Raw genomic sequence first — 13,143 nt, 5'->3', positions numbered from 1 at the left:
TGGTTAGGTATGATTCATTGCTGTGAAGATGTACTTTGTAAAACATATTCTTCTTTTTACTTAACGCTAACAAATTTTAAATATAGTTCTCCTTCTTGTTTATCTCACCTTTTGTTTTAATAACTCAGGCTGAGTCTATACCAGTGCAAAGTATCTGCTGGGTCCAATTCCCCACAGCTTACAAAGAATGCGGTGCTAGGGAAGCCAAATACTTCTGGATTCCTTGATGCTCGCGAAGAAAGGTAGACGGGATGGAGGAAAATTTGGTCCCCCACATATTTCGGCTAAGCCTAATTCTGCCCCAAGCATTCAAAATACCAGTTACAAAAAACAAAGAAACCTAAGGGTTTGGACCAAATTGCTAAACATCCAGGTAATAAGTGGTTATCAAGAGAATCTAGGGTATATAAAACTTCAAGATGTAGGTCAGTAAGGACAAATGTGCCCATCCATCACCTCCCCTTGGGGGGAATAGAACAGTAAACCTGATGAAATAAGTCTGACCAAATATCACACTTCCTGAGTTCTAAAGCTGTTAAACACGTAAAGGGAAGAGAATGGTTATACTCTGTAATATTTAGGGAAGAATTTACATTTGCTATCACTCTTGAAATAGCAGCAAGGAGATGGGGGAAATGTGTCCACCACAGTTTCCTGGGAAATAGTTCTTGACTGTCCTTTTAAAACCATTCATAACCTCAAAATAGTTTAACAAATGGTTCCATTTCTAAATCCACAATGTTCTTTGATAAGAGTCTGCTTCTACCTGCTGGGAAACAGGAAACAACTAAAAACCTTATTCATTGGCTTGAACATCACCCCTCAGAGGCAGAAAGCTGGATTGTCCAAAACATCCTATTGCCAGCTTCCCCATTGACCTGAATTTCTGGTGACAGAGTATCCTATAAGTAGGATTTTGTTGGCCATCACATTTTTTTTCCTTTTACTCCATGTCTTCTTTCACATCATGACTAATATGGAAATATGTTTTGCACAATTGCACATGTATAATCTATAATATATTTTTTCCATCTCAGGGAGGGGGAGGCAAGGGAAGGAGGAAGTTTGGACCTCAAAAAATTTTTTTGAAGAGAACGTTAAAAATCGTCTTTACATGTAATTGGGGAAAAGAAAAATAATGTTTTTTTTAAATAATAATAAATTATATTAAAAAGTAAGTACTAGGTGGTGCAGTGGATAAAGCACCAGCCCTGGAGTCAGAAGGACCTGAGTTCAAATCCAGCCTCAGACACTTGACACTTTACTAGCTGTGTGAACCTGGGCAAGTCACTTAACCCTCATTGCCCCACCAAAAAAAAAAAAAGTAAGTACCAATACAAACCCCTCTGCCTAAGAGTTTTTACTTCATAAAATGGCTATTATATATACCATTTACAGTGTTGATATTACTAAAATGTAGACCTCTGCAAAGGTAAAAAAAAAAAAAGGCAAAAGGTAAGGGTTTTTGGTTTTGTTTTGAACTGAAAAAAGGAATTTTTATAGGCTCTAAATTGAAAGCTACTATGTGTTATCCATAACAGATCCCTTGGATCAAGACTTAAGTTTGAAAATAAAGGAGTCATGCTGCTCCCTGAATCTCAATTTCAGAATCTATATGCTTGCTATGTTGACTGAAACATGATCATGCTGCACAACTCTTTGGGTTCAACCTGCAAGCCAGAGGAAGGGAAATAAGCCTCTTCTCAAGCCCTCTTCAAGTCTCTGCTCAAATCAGATTTATGTTTACTTAATTGAGGCTGGAAGCCTAAAGTCCTTGGCTCCAAAACATTTGTCTGCTGCCTTAGGAACAATGCCCAGAGTGTAAAGGTCCATCTGCACACCAGGGACAATACCTGTTACTGAGTATAAAGAAACCTGCCTATCTGCCCAGGGTGATGCCCCCAGCAATGTTTCCCAGAACACACAAGGTCAAAGCAGGCATATACCTTGCAGTGGCATTACATTACAGAGTGGAGGGAGAATTTTAGGTGACTCGATGGATAGAGCGCCTGCTTGCCCTGGAGTCAGGAAGACTCCCCTCTGTGAGTTCAAATCTAGTCTCAGACATACTATGTGTGTGACCCTGGGCAAGTGACTTAACCTAGTTTGCTTTAGTTTCCTCATCTGCAAAATGAGCTGGAGAAGGAAATGGTGAAACCACTCCAGGATCTTTGCCAAGAAAACCCCAAATGGGGTCATGAAGAGTCAGACACGACTGAAACGCCCCACAACAACAAACCCCGAGATGATATCTCTCCTATTCTGTCCTCTTATAATGGCTAGCATTATAACTTAAGTTATATTATTATATAAATTAATATATTAATAAATTAATAAATATTATATTATATTAAGTTATATTATTATATTATATTATATTATATTATATTATATTATATTATATTATATTATGAACTTAAGTGATTTTGAGGGCCACAAAGATAGTAAAGTGTCTGAGGCTGGATTTGAATTCTGGTCTTCCTGATTCCCAAGTCCAGCACTCTGTGCCACCTCCTGCCCTTACCAATTGGAGAATTAGGTCATTATAGCAGACTATCTGGTCCACTCCTTAATATCCAGGAAGGTCTTCTCTAACCATTCTGGATAGAGTTAATTTATCCATCCAACTCAGACTAAGATTTCACAGTTTGCTATAGCAGAAATAGCAATGTGCTACTGTAGGAGATTTGGCTTATTGTTCTGGTTCTGCCACTATAATTGATGTATGACCTTGGACAAGTCACAGTCAACTTGGACACCAGTTTTAGACCTTTAAATTAAGTGTGCTGGACTCAGTGACCTCCAAGGTCATTGAGCCACCTAATGATTTTGTGTTCTCTGATATAGAGATATACATGACCACAAAGCCATATGAATGGATTTTTAAACAAAATGCAAATATAAACTAAGTGTAAATGAGTGCTATCTCCTTCCCTGTAGTCAGGAGCTATACATTCATTATAACATTGTATCCATTGCTCAAAATGTGGTTGGTTTTTTTTTGGGGGGGGGATGTAGGGGGACTCCTTTTCCAAAGTTGCCTACAAAGCCTACCACACATTCTCTTGAATAACATCCTTGAACATGATTTTTCAGGCTCTGCAAGTACATTTGATTTTTGGAAATACCCAAAAGTCATTTAGTGCCAAACCTGGTGAATTAGGTGGGTGGCCAAACTATGGTATAAATACTTAAAACACTGCTGCTCATACAAAATAAGACTGCTTTTCTTATACAATTTCATAGCAGTTTCAAAGATGGTTGAAATAATGGCAGGAACACCAAGGGAATGAGAGTGCAGTAACTGCTTTGAAAAATAATATTCATTTGTATATACAAGTTTTCATCCATTATTAAAAAATCAGTTCCACCACTTTATAATCACATCATACAATCTACTTCAAACTCCTTCAACACTATTCTTCCTGAGGATGGCCATCCTAGAGAGGCAGACAATATCTTTATAGTTAAGGGAGGATCATAATCCACACTGGTCCAAATGCAAAGTTCCTGAAGTCAGCCAGTAGCAAAACCTCTTGTCTGCCACATCAAATGCTGAAATTGAAGTTTGAAAAAATAATCTGCTTAACATAGCACAAAATGTGCCCAGAAGCTGAGACTTTTTAATGCTTTTGATATTTGAAAACCTCTTCTTTGTTCTGTAAATATCAAGTCTTAGTCAGCAAGATTAATAAGAAGCCAAAAAAATGAAGCCAGAATGAAAAACATATTTGAAAAGTAAATATTGTCTTCACAAAAATGCAAGGCACAATAATATATTGGCCACATCTTCATAAAAAATTAACAGAGGACTTCAAATTAGAATAGTATTCATTTTTACAAATAATCTTATTATCTTCATGATGTAGCTTATAATACCTCACATTTATGTGGGATTTTATACTCTTAATACCTTTCAAAGGTGATGAAGAGACTTCACAAATACAGAGTCCAATTATGAAACTCAAAGTAATAAACAACTTCTTCAGTCTCATGAAAACCCACTTGTATGATGCTTATTATTATTATTTTTTTTTTTGGCGGGGCAATGAGGGTTAAATGACTTGCCCAGGGTCACACAGCTAGTGTCAAGTGTCAGGTCCGATTTGAACTCAGGTCCTCCTGAATCCAGGGCCAGTGCTTTATCCACTGCTCCACTTAGCTGCCCCCTATTGTATGATGCTTAAAATAAGATATAAAGTATTAAGAAGCTACATGAAAGTCTCATTCAGTTCATGTTAATCTTCTACTCTATCTAGCTCTATATATAGTTTCTAAAACAGACTTTGAATTAACTTGATATTTAAAGTCAGGAAGTAAGTAAAAATAAAAAGTTTTTCATCTTGCACTATTGGGAAAAAAAATTACACTGAGGAGGAAGGACAGAGGACACGCCTAAGATAAATGGATAGAAGGTCCACAGAAAGAAGTTTTGGCTCAAAAAGGACAGCTATGTAAGAAGTGGATAGAGTACGGGGCCTGAAGTCAGGAAGACTCCTGACTTCAAATCATGCCTCAGACATACTATCTGAGTGATCCTGAGCAAGTCATGTAAGCCTGTTTGCCTCAGTTTCCTCATCTGTAAAATGAGCTGGAGAAGGAAATGGCAAACCACTCCTGTATCTCTGCCAAGAAAACCCCAAATAGGGTCATGAAGAGGCAGACATGACTGAAAAATGACCAAAACCTAACAATTGGAATTGTCATAAAATGGAATGGGTTGCCTTAATACAGTAGAGTTCCCCCCACTGCAGGTGCCAAGTAGAGAGGCCGGTTTTTTTCAGGGCAGTGAGGGTTAAGTGACTTGCCCAGGGTCACACAGCTAGTAAGTGTCAAGTGTCTGAGGCCAGATTTGAACACAGGTCCTCCTGAATCCAGGGCTGGTGCTTTATCTACTGCCTCACCTAGCTGCCCGGGAAAGAACTCTCTAAAATCAGGGGACTTGGATTTAAATTCTGCTTCAAACACTACACTTGTGATTTGAGGAAGTTTAATTCCCCTGGGCATCAGTTTTCTGATGTGCAAGACAGAGGAGGGGAGTTGGACTAAATAGCCCGAGTTCCCCTCTGGTTCATTGTCATGAATGAACTCCAGTGGCTTCCTGTTGCCCCCAGGAACAAATACAAAATGCTCTGTTTGGTATTCAAAGCCTTTTATAAACCTAGCCCTCTCCCACACGTCCAGTCTTCTTAAACCCTCTTGTTCTTGTTGAGTCATTTTGGTCATATCCAACTCTTTGTGACCCCATTTTGAGTTGTTCTTAGTAAAGATGTTGGAATGGTTTGCCAGCTCCCTCTCCAGCTCATTTTATAGATGAGGAACTGAAGCAAACAGGGTTAAGTGACTTGCTCAGGGTCACACAGCTATTAAGTGTCTGAGGATGGATTTGAACTCAGGTGTTCCTGACTCTAGACTCGGCACACTAGGCATTGCACCACTTTGCTGTTCTACCTATACCTTACTCCCCATCTCTCCATCTCTCTGCTCTATATAATATCTCCAGCTGTCCCCCATGGCTGGAATGCTCTCCCTCTTTTATGCCAACTACTGACCTTTCTAGATTCCTTTAAGTTCCGACTAAAATTCCACCTCCTACAAGAAGCCTTCACCAACCCCTCTTAATTCCAGTGCCTTCCCTCTGTTACTTATTCCCAATTTATCCCGTACATACTTTGCTCTGGATAGATTTTTTTCACGTCGTCTCTCTCATTCGATTGTAAGCTTTTTGAGGGCAGGGTCGGTTTTAGTATCCCTAGTGCTTAGCACAGTGCCTGACACACACATAGCAGACACTTAATAAATGTTTATTGAATTAAATTCTAGATCTATGGCTCTGTATACGGATGGTACAGTGTGATATAATGGCAAGATAGATAAATTGGAGGAAACATGGTTTCTAGTAGTGGCTCTCTGCCACCAACTATGACCTTGGCTGAGGCATTTGACCACCTTGGGTTCTCTTTTCTCATCTGTAAATTGAGTTGATTGTATTAGGTGATCTCTAAGATAGCTTCCAGTTCTAGCATTCTATAAATAGATTATTAGAAAGTCACCCAGGAAGCAGTTAAAATCACTACTGAGCATATAATTAAATACTCTAATAGCTTTTTTCTTGAGCCACAGGAGATTTTAAAAGATAAAGTTGCTCAAAATCAAAGCCATTTCCACTGTAGTGGCTAAGTTTCTTCAACAGTTTTCTCCACATCCTGTTTCACCCCAAGTCTTAGATTTCTACTTTACTTTGATTTTAGTTGTGATAGTTATTTAGTTGATATTACAGATTTTAACAAAACTTAAGGTCAATTACAAAAGACTCTCACACGTGTCAACCCTAAAAGAGTCCACCAAGAGAATCTGTGCTTTCACAATCCTGTGTTTGAATGCATTATAAGGTCTCATGCAAACCTATTCTGATTCTTCTGTCTGTCCTCACTAATGTAGGTTGAGATCAGAAGGGAAACTAGATGCTTCCCTACATGCTTTTTTAGGGTTCTTTTTTTTTTAAAGCCTTTGCTAGTAGATGTTTATGGACATGTACATGGAAGGCATATACCTTTGGTTTTTAGGACCTTAAAAATGATCTCTCTTCATTGGATATTATGAACTCTCTCTGTTCCCCTCACTCTAGTTGAAGTATCCTTTTCCACTTTTCCTACTACAATCCCCCGGACCTTCTGCCCCTAATTAATGGGTTCCTAATCTATAATTGGCCCAATTATCTCTTCTTTCAATTCCTTAAAACCCCTCAAAGTTTCAATTGTACCTCATCCAGGAATTCTTTCCAAAATGAGTAGAATGTCATATGGATTTCTGGTTGTCCTACCAGCAACCTACAAAACCCACAACCTTCACCACTGACAGAGAAATAAGTAAGAAATCTACAAAAAGAGAAGGATTTACATTTCTCTATCTAGAATGGGCAGTCCTCACAACTTATAAATGCTAAATTCCAGTATTACCAACACAGTAGTATGTGTTAAATAGGTTCTTACATCACCTCACAAAAACCTACCTACCATTTAGAACATTGGAAACTACATTCTGAGTTATAAACGACTAATTTACTAAAGACTTTTTGGAGCAAAAATTGGGATCTTGCCTGTAAATCATCAGATAGCAGTGGGTATCTTTTACATGTTCTGTAAAATTTTTTTGTTAATTGGTTATAGTCAAAGAAGCATAACTATTGTTAGTAGCAATGGTTACAAAAAATTCTGGTATATCTGGCATTTGTAATGCATACATTCTCATTTTAATTCCATGACAACATTGAGGTGGGGGATGTAGGTATTATTCCCTGCCCCTCCCCCCCCCCCATTTTACAGATGCGAAAACAAATTCAGAGATGTTAAATGACTTGCTCACAGTCACACAGGCATTCAAACCCAGGGTCTTTCTAATTCTAGATCTGATATGTCCCACCATCCACCACACCACATGGTCTCTCAAGGAAATTTACACATGGGAGAAAGAGTCCGAAATTTAAATGGTCCCTAGGAGAAGCCAAAGGGAATTTTTAAACTTTCCCATAGAATTCATGCTCTTATGGGATTGCATATATCTTTAGTTCTACTTTCAAATTTACCAAACAGAGATAAAAGTTTCTGCCATCAAATGTTCCTAAGCCACATAAAATTCATAAGCCTGAAAATCATCAGGAGGGAGATACCAAAAGAAAGTCTCTTATACTAGTGAGTCAGAAAATGGCCATCTTCCCTATGAATCAGGAATGAATCAGTCTTGGTCAGAATTTCAGGACAGGTGGGGCTTCTTTTTGATGAGGTGTAAGACCAAGGTCCTAACTCTATTTCCTGAAAGATCTAGCTTGAAAAAAAAATTGGCCCGCTCCGATGTTATCCCTAAATCCTGGCTGAAGTTATACCAATTACAGTCTACATCCTAACTTTCAACCACTTCCACTGAATGCTTCTTCCCTTCCTGCCCGAAATTACAGTGGGGTGCAGCTGTGCACGACTGAACAAAGGTGCATTTTGAGGTTTTAGCATCAGATGACATAATCCATGTACAGTGCCCAAGTTGGCATGGGATCCAATGTAAACAAAATATCATATTTTTTATTAGAACAAAGTCTCACTACCTTTAATAACAAATGTCCACAACTCCACATTTCATAAAAATGAGCACACTAAATTCTTCATGGTAGTAGAAAAAAATCCATTTTATTTTTGCAAATTAGTCTAGATTATTGTTGATTTAGTGATGGCCCATCTCCTGTTTCAGGGCAGCCAGCTGTTTCAACTTTTCTGACAGGGAACCTTGGCCTCAACAACCATATCTGATACACAGATAGTCTCTTGGCTGCCCACAGACATGCCCATCTGTGTCCATGGCAAAGTGCCCACTAATAGGTAAGTCATACTCCCGCCTGCTGCTGCTATGCCAGTGCTAAACAATGAAAGACTTAAAATGAAGTTTACAGAATTTTAGAAACATCATTTTTTTCTGCCGTAATATCTTTCCTTCTCAATGGTGCGTTCATGGATCCCCTCAATATATTCAATAATGCATATAGGTTTTTCAGGCACTTAGGCTACATAGGAACATCTCTTTGAATATTAAAAGAGCATCTTTTCCCCTACAGATTTTATTCCACTATTGAAACAATATGAGAATATTTATGTTTTGTCATAATCTCATTGCCCAAGTTTTTAGATTGAACTGTAGAAATCAATTTCAGAAATTCCTAAACACCAATCCACTTCCAACCAGGAAGCACAAATCCCAAACACACCCTCTATTTAAATAAGCTACAGTTTCCAAAATAATTTAGAGTCAACTAACTTCTTGAACCTTGATAGCTGAAAGGAAAATTGAAGTGAGTTTTATGTCTTTTTCTTTAGGGACAAATATGATGTCATTTTTACTGCCTATTGATGATGGGCTCTGGAATGTTCCCCTCAGACTAGGGAGGTTCTCCCAAGGATTGTAAATAAACACAACTTCTAAGACAGTAGGAGACAAGTAACAAGTGTAGGCCCAATGGGCCATCTTTACATTTTCCTGGCTTTTGTTACAAAGTCTACATTTTTAACTAGTATTCTACTGTACCAAGTATCATTTTCACCTATCTCCATTTCTACAATCGTTAAAAGCACACAGAAGTAGCAACCAACACACACATTCTTTCTCTCTCTCTCTTTCAGTCCATCTAACCTTCCCAAGCTTATTTTCAAGTTCTCTTTTAACAGGAGTCTTTTCGGAAGCCTTTCCCATCTTTTAATTTTTTTATGCCCCTCCTCCCCCAAATAAATATTCCACGCTCTCTTTTAGTGGCCGTGGGACTTTCAAGAAGGGAAATAGACCCAAGACAAGACTGACCAAGACGCTGTTGTGTCTTTGTGGGTGGGTAGAGGAGAATAGGCCACTTCCACAGATTCCAAAAAGGACATGCACAATTTGAAGATGGGGGCAGAGCCTTCAAAACTTTCGCGGTTATATATACACACAGAAGCACTGCTACCTTGCAGTTGTGGGGAACTGGATGGCGAGGCGGTAGTTTGGGAAACACTAACAGCTATTTTTGTGTTTCTCAGTATAGATTTTTGCCAGCCCCAGTTCTCTTAAACCCACAGGATTTTTGACTCTGCCAGTCTGTCACTTTGGCTTGGCGAAACCAGCCCAGCTCATCGGCCGATCTCCAGGTATTCTTTACCTGGACTTCCCTTCCTCCTCCTCCCCTAGCGGCCGAGGCTAGAGTGGTGGCGGCGGCGGTGGCGCTGTCTCCTCTCCCTCCTCCCTTCCTCCCTCTCTCTCTTTCTCCAGGACAGGCCGACAAAAGCAACTTCCAGACTGGTTTTCCCACACCACCTCGCAAATGTCAGCCCGGACCACCGGGAAGCCCTTCTAAGTCCCGACGCAACTAAGAAATCAAGGCTCCGCACGAGAGAGCCGCCTGCGGGAAGGGGCAGCCCCGCTCCAAGCCGGCCGGTGCAAAAGACCCTGCCCAGGGCTCGGGGCGGGTGGGCAGAGGTAAGGCGGCAACTTCGCCTGCGGCAGAGGTGGCTGGTGAGGGAAAGAACGCAGCTGCACACTGAGGGCTCTCCCCACCCTCCAACATGAAGAAAGGGGTCGCACGCACCAAGAGAGGGGCCGTGCCCGCGGTGCCCCCTGGAAAACACATGTGGTTTGTTCCCCTCCCGTTCAAGCCCCACACTTTCCGCAATTGGCAGTGGCCAGATGCAGACTGCCAGGCTTACACTCAAACGCGCGCATACACACACACACACACACACACACACACACACACACACACACACACACACACGAACACACACACACACACACGAACACACACACACACACACACACACACACACACGCACAAGTGGTACAAGTTTGGAGACGGAAAAATTACTTAAGGCACTTTTTGCTTCCTCTTCGTCCCGGAAACCTGTTGAAAAAGGTGGAAGAAAGGAGTAGGCACTCATCTCCTCTCTCCCAACCTTTTCCAGGACTGATGGATAAGCGGCCGAGGTGGGTTTTCTAGGTACCGACAAGTAAGTGGCCCAGCAAGGTGGGTTTCCCTTCCGGACAGCTCGCCCCAGCTCCCGGGTCCCCTGCCCACCCCGGCGCCACCGGCAGTTCCAAGACCGGGTCAACTCACCATGGTGATTTCGGTTGCCGTCGCTCCTCCACCTCAATCCGATTGCTGGGGGAGCGGAGGGTCTGAAATGTAATTTCCTTCTCGAACTTCAAAAGTTGGTTCCTTTCGCAAAAAAGAAGAAGAATCCTCCCAACACCCCAGACACTCAAAGGAGCCAGTGGGAACACTGGGGGGTCTCCATCCGAGTAGGATCCGCAGGGCAGGTTAGAGGGAACGGGCGGGGGGTGGGGGGGGGTCTCCTTTAGCAGATCCTGTTCATCCTCTATGGGGATGAACAGCTCAGTGAGGAGTCAGAAATACACAAGAGCTTCCTCGGGCCGCCGGACTAGAAGTGTTTAGCTAGGGGCAGTCCCGGCAGTCGCAGCTCCACAGCCAGCCTGGCTCCTCCTCTTTCTTTACTCTCCCACTATGTACTCCCCAGGCTAAGCCTCTGCTCAGGCCAGGCAATCTGTCCTTAAATGGAGAATTCAGTTCGGCCCTGACGAATCAGGGTTTATTTTCATATCGTCATTCCTCAGGGAAACTCCAACAGCCAACAAGCATGGAGCTGCTAGGATTTCCAAAGGTTTCTGGATCCTGTAGTCTTCTGGCCCTTTCCTTTCTCCTCCCCTTCAGCTTCAAAAGAACTTTGTTGACCTAAGCTCGTAGTTAAAAGACTCGGTGCTTTTAGAAGAAAAAAGAACTCCACAAAATAATAAAAATAATAAAATAAAGAAAAGCTTCAAAGTTCTTTCAACATGAAAGTCTGAGATCTGCTTATTTTCCAATTTAGAGAAGCAGCCTCATCCAGAACAATGAAAAAGAAGAAAAAATTTTTTTATCAACAAAGAAGATCAGAGTCATGGCAGAAGCCCAGAGGAAATCCTTTTTCTTTCTCAGGTCTAGGATTATAAGGGAAGTCAAAATGGTGATCGTCATCCTTCCCTTTCCCCAGCCTTTATTGAAAATCTGATAGCAATAAAGTACTAGTAATGGACTGTTTAGAAAGTTAGGTGGTGCAGCGGCTAGAGCACCAGGCCTGGAGTCAGGAAGACTCATCTTGAGTTCTGATGTGGCCTCAACAATTATTAGCCAAGTGACCCATGGCAAGTCACTTAACCCTATTTGCCTCAGTTTCCTCATCTGCAAAATGAGCTGGAGAAGAAATGGCAAAATACTCCAGTATCTTTGCCAGGAAAACCCCAAATGGGGTCCTGAAGAATCTGATAGGACTGTACAACTCCTTATTGCTCTCATTTGTTCCCTACTTTACCCTACTGTTATATCTTCCCAGTGAAAAATAAAATCGTTAGTGTATCTCTGAGGTTTCAGTCATTCAGGACTATAGATAGTCTCACTTTCCAAAGGTGGGAATAATCTCACAAATGGTAATATATAGTGCTTTCCCCCTGAAATGACTTTGTATCTATTTTGCCTTTAGTTGTTATGTACATGGAATACTCTTCCCTCCAATAGAATGTAATTTCCTTGAGGGAAGAAGCTATTTATAACATTTTTGGTTTTGTATTTCCACCTGGCACATGGATTTTTAATAAGTGCTTTTTGGAGGGGAGAACATGGCCTATCTGAGACTGAGGTTGGGGCTGCCATCTCTAAACAAGTTGAATGAATTGATTTTTCATTTGTTTCAATCACCTATACTAATGAAGAGAAGCAGATTGTTAGCTCATTGTAAGGAAAAACTTAGCAACCAGAACTGGACAGCTCTTGGACCAAAGGAGAATCCTGTTTCTACTTGTTACTAACTACATATCATATATCTAGAGCTGGAAGGGGCTTTAGTCCAACCATATCCCTTTATAGGTAAACTGAGGCTCAGTAAGGTTCAGTGACTTTTCCAGAGTCACAAAGGTGGTAAATGCCAGAGGAAGGTTTTGAAGCTAGATGCTCTATTTCTTTTTTTTTTTTTTGCATGTGGGACAATGGGGGTTAAGTGACTTGCCCAGGGTCACACAGCTCGTAAGTGTCAAGTGTCTGAGGCTGGATTTAAACTCAGGTATTCCTGAATCCAGGGCCAGTGCTTTATCCACTGTGCAACCTAGCTACCCCAGATGCTCTATTTCTAAAACCGGTGCTCTTTCCACTGGGTAAGTCACTTCACTTCTCTGGGCTTCAGTTTTCACCTCTGTAAACTGTGGGGGTTGGAGCCAGTGACATTGCCATTTGAAATTCTATGAATTGCCTTGAGAGGTAGTAAAAAGAGGTATTCAAACAGAAACTGAATAACCATTTACCATGTATGTTCCAGAGAGGATTCCTGCTCAGGTACAAGTTGAATGAGATGCTCTCTGACATCTCTTCATACTCTGTTTTCAGTAAATCTGATTCTTTTGTGTGAGGGAAGCAACATTAATTCTAGTTCTGGAATCCCTGCTATATATAATTTAAAGTATAACAGGAGGACAGGAGGAGGACTTTTACTGAGGGCTAAGGCTATAATTTTTTGTTTGTTTTTGTGGGGCAATGAGAGTTAAGTGACTTGTCCAGGAAGTGTCAATTGTCTGAGGCTGGATTTGAAC

At 41.0% G+C, this 13,143-nt stretch overlaps 1 protein-coding gene across 1 annotated transcript in view; it reads right to left on the bottom strand.

Annotated features, from left to right (window-relative positions):
- MYO1E (myosin IE) overlaps positions 1–11,024 on the bottom strand; it is a 238,269-nt gene extending 227,245 nt beyond the window's left edge. The window contains exon 1 of the mRNA XM_043988760.1: positions 10,625–11,024. Within this exon, the coding sequence (XP_043844695.1) occupies positions 10,625–10,627 (3 nt within the window). The 5' untranslated portion in view covers positions 10,628–11,024. The remainder of the gene's footprint in view (positions 1–10,624) is intronic.
- Between the last annotated feature and the right edge of the window lie 2,119 nt (positions 11,025–13,143).

This window comes from Dromiciops gliroides, chromosome 2 (assembly GCF_019393635.1).
Source record: "Dromiciops gliroides isolate mDroGli1 chromosome 2, mDroGli1.pri, whole genome shotgun sequence".
NCBI classification, from domain to species: domain Eukaryota; kingdom Metazoa; phylum Chordata; class Mammalia; order Microbiotheria; family Microbiotheriidae; genus Dromiciops; species Dromiciops gliroides.
This window is presented reverse-complemented; position numbering and strand designations above follow the sequence as displayed.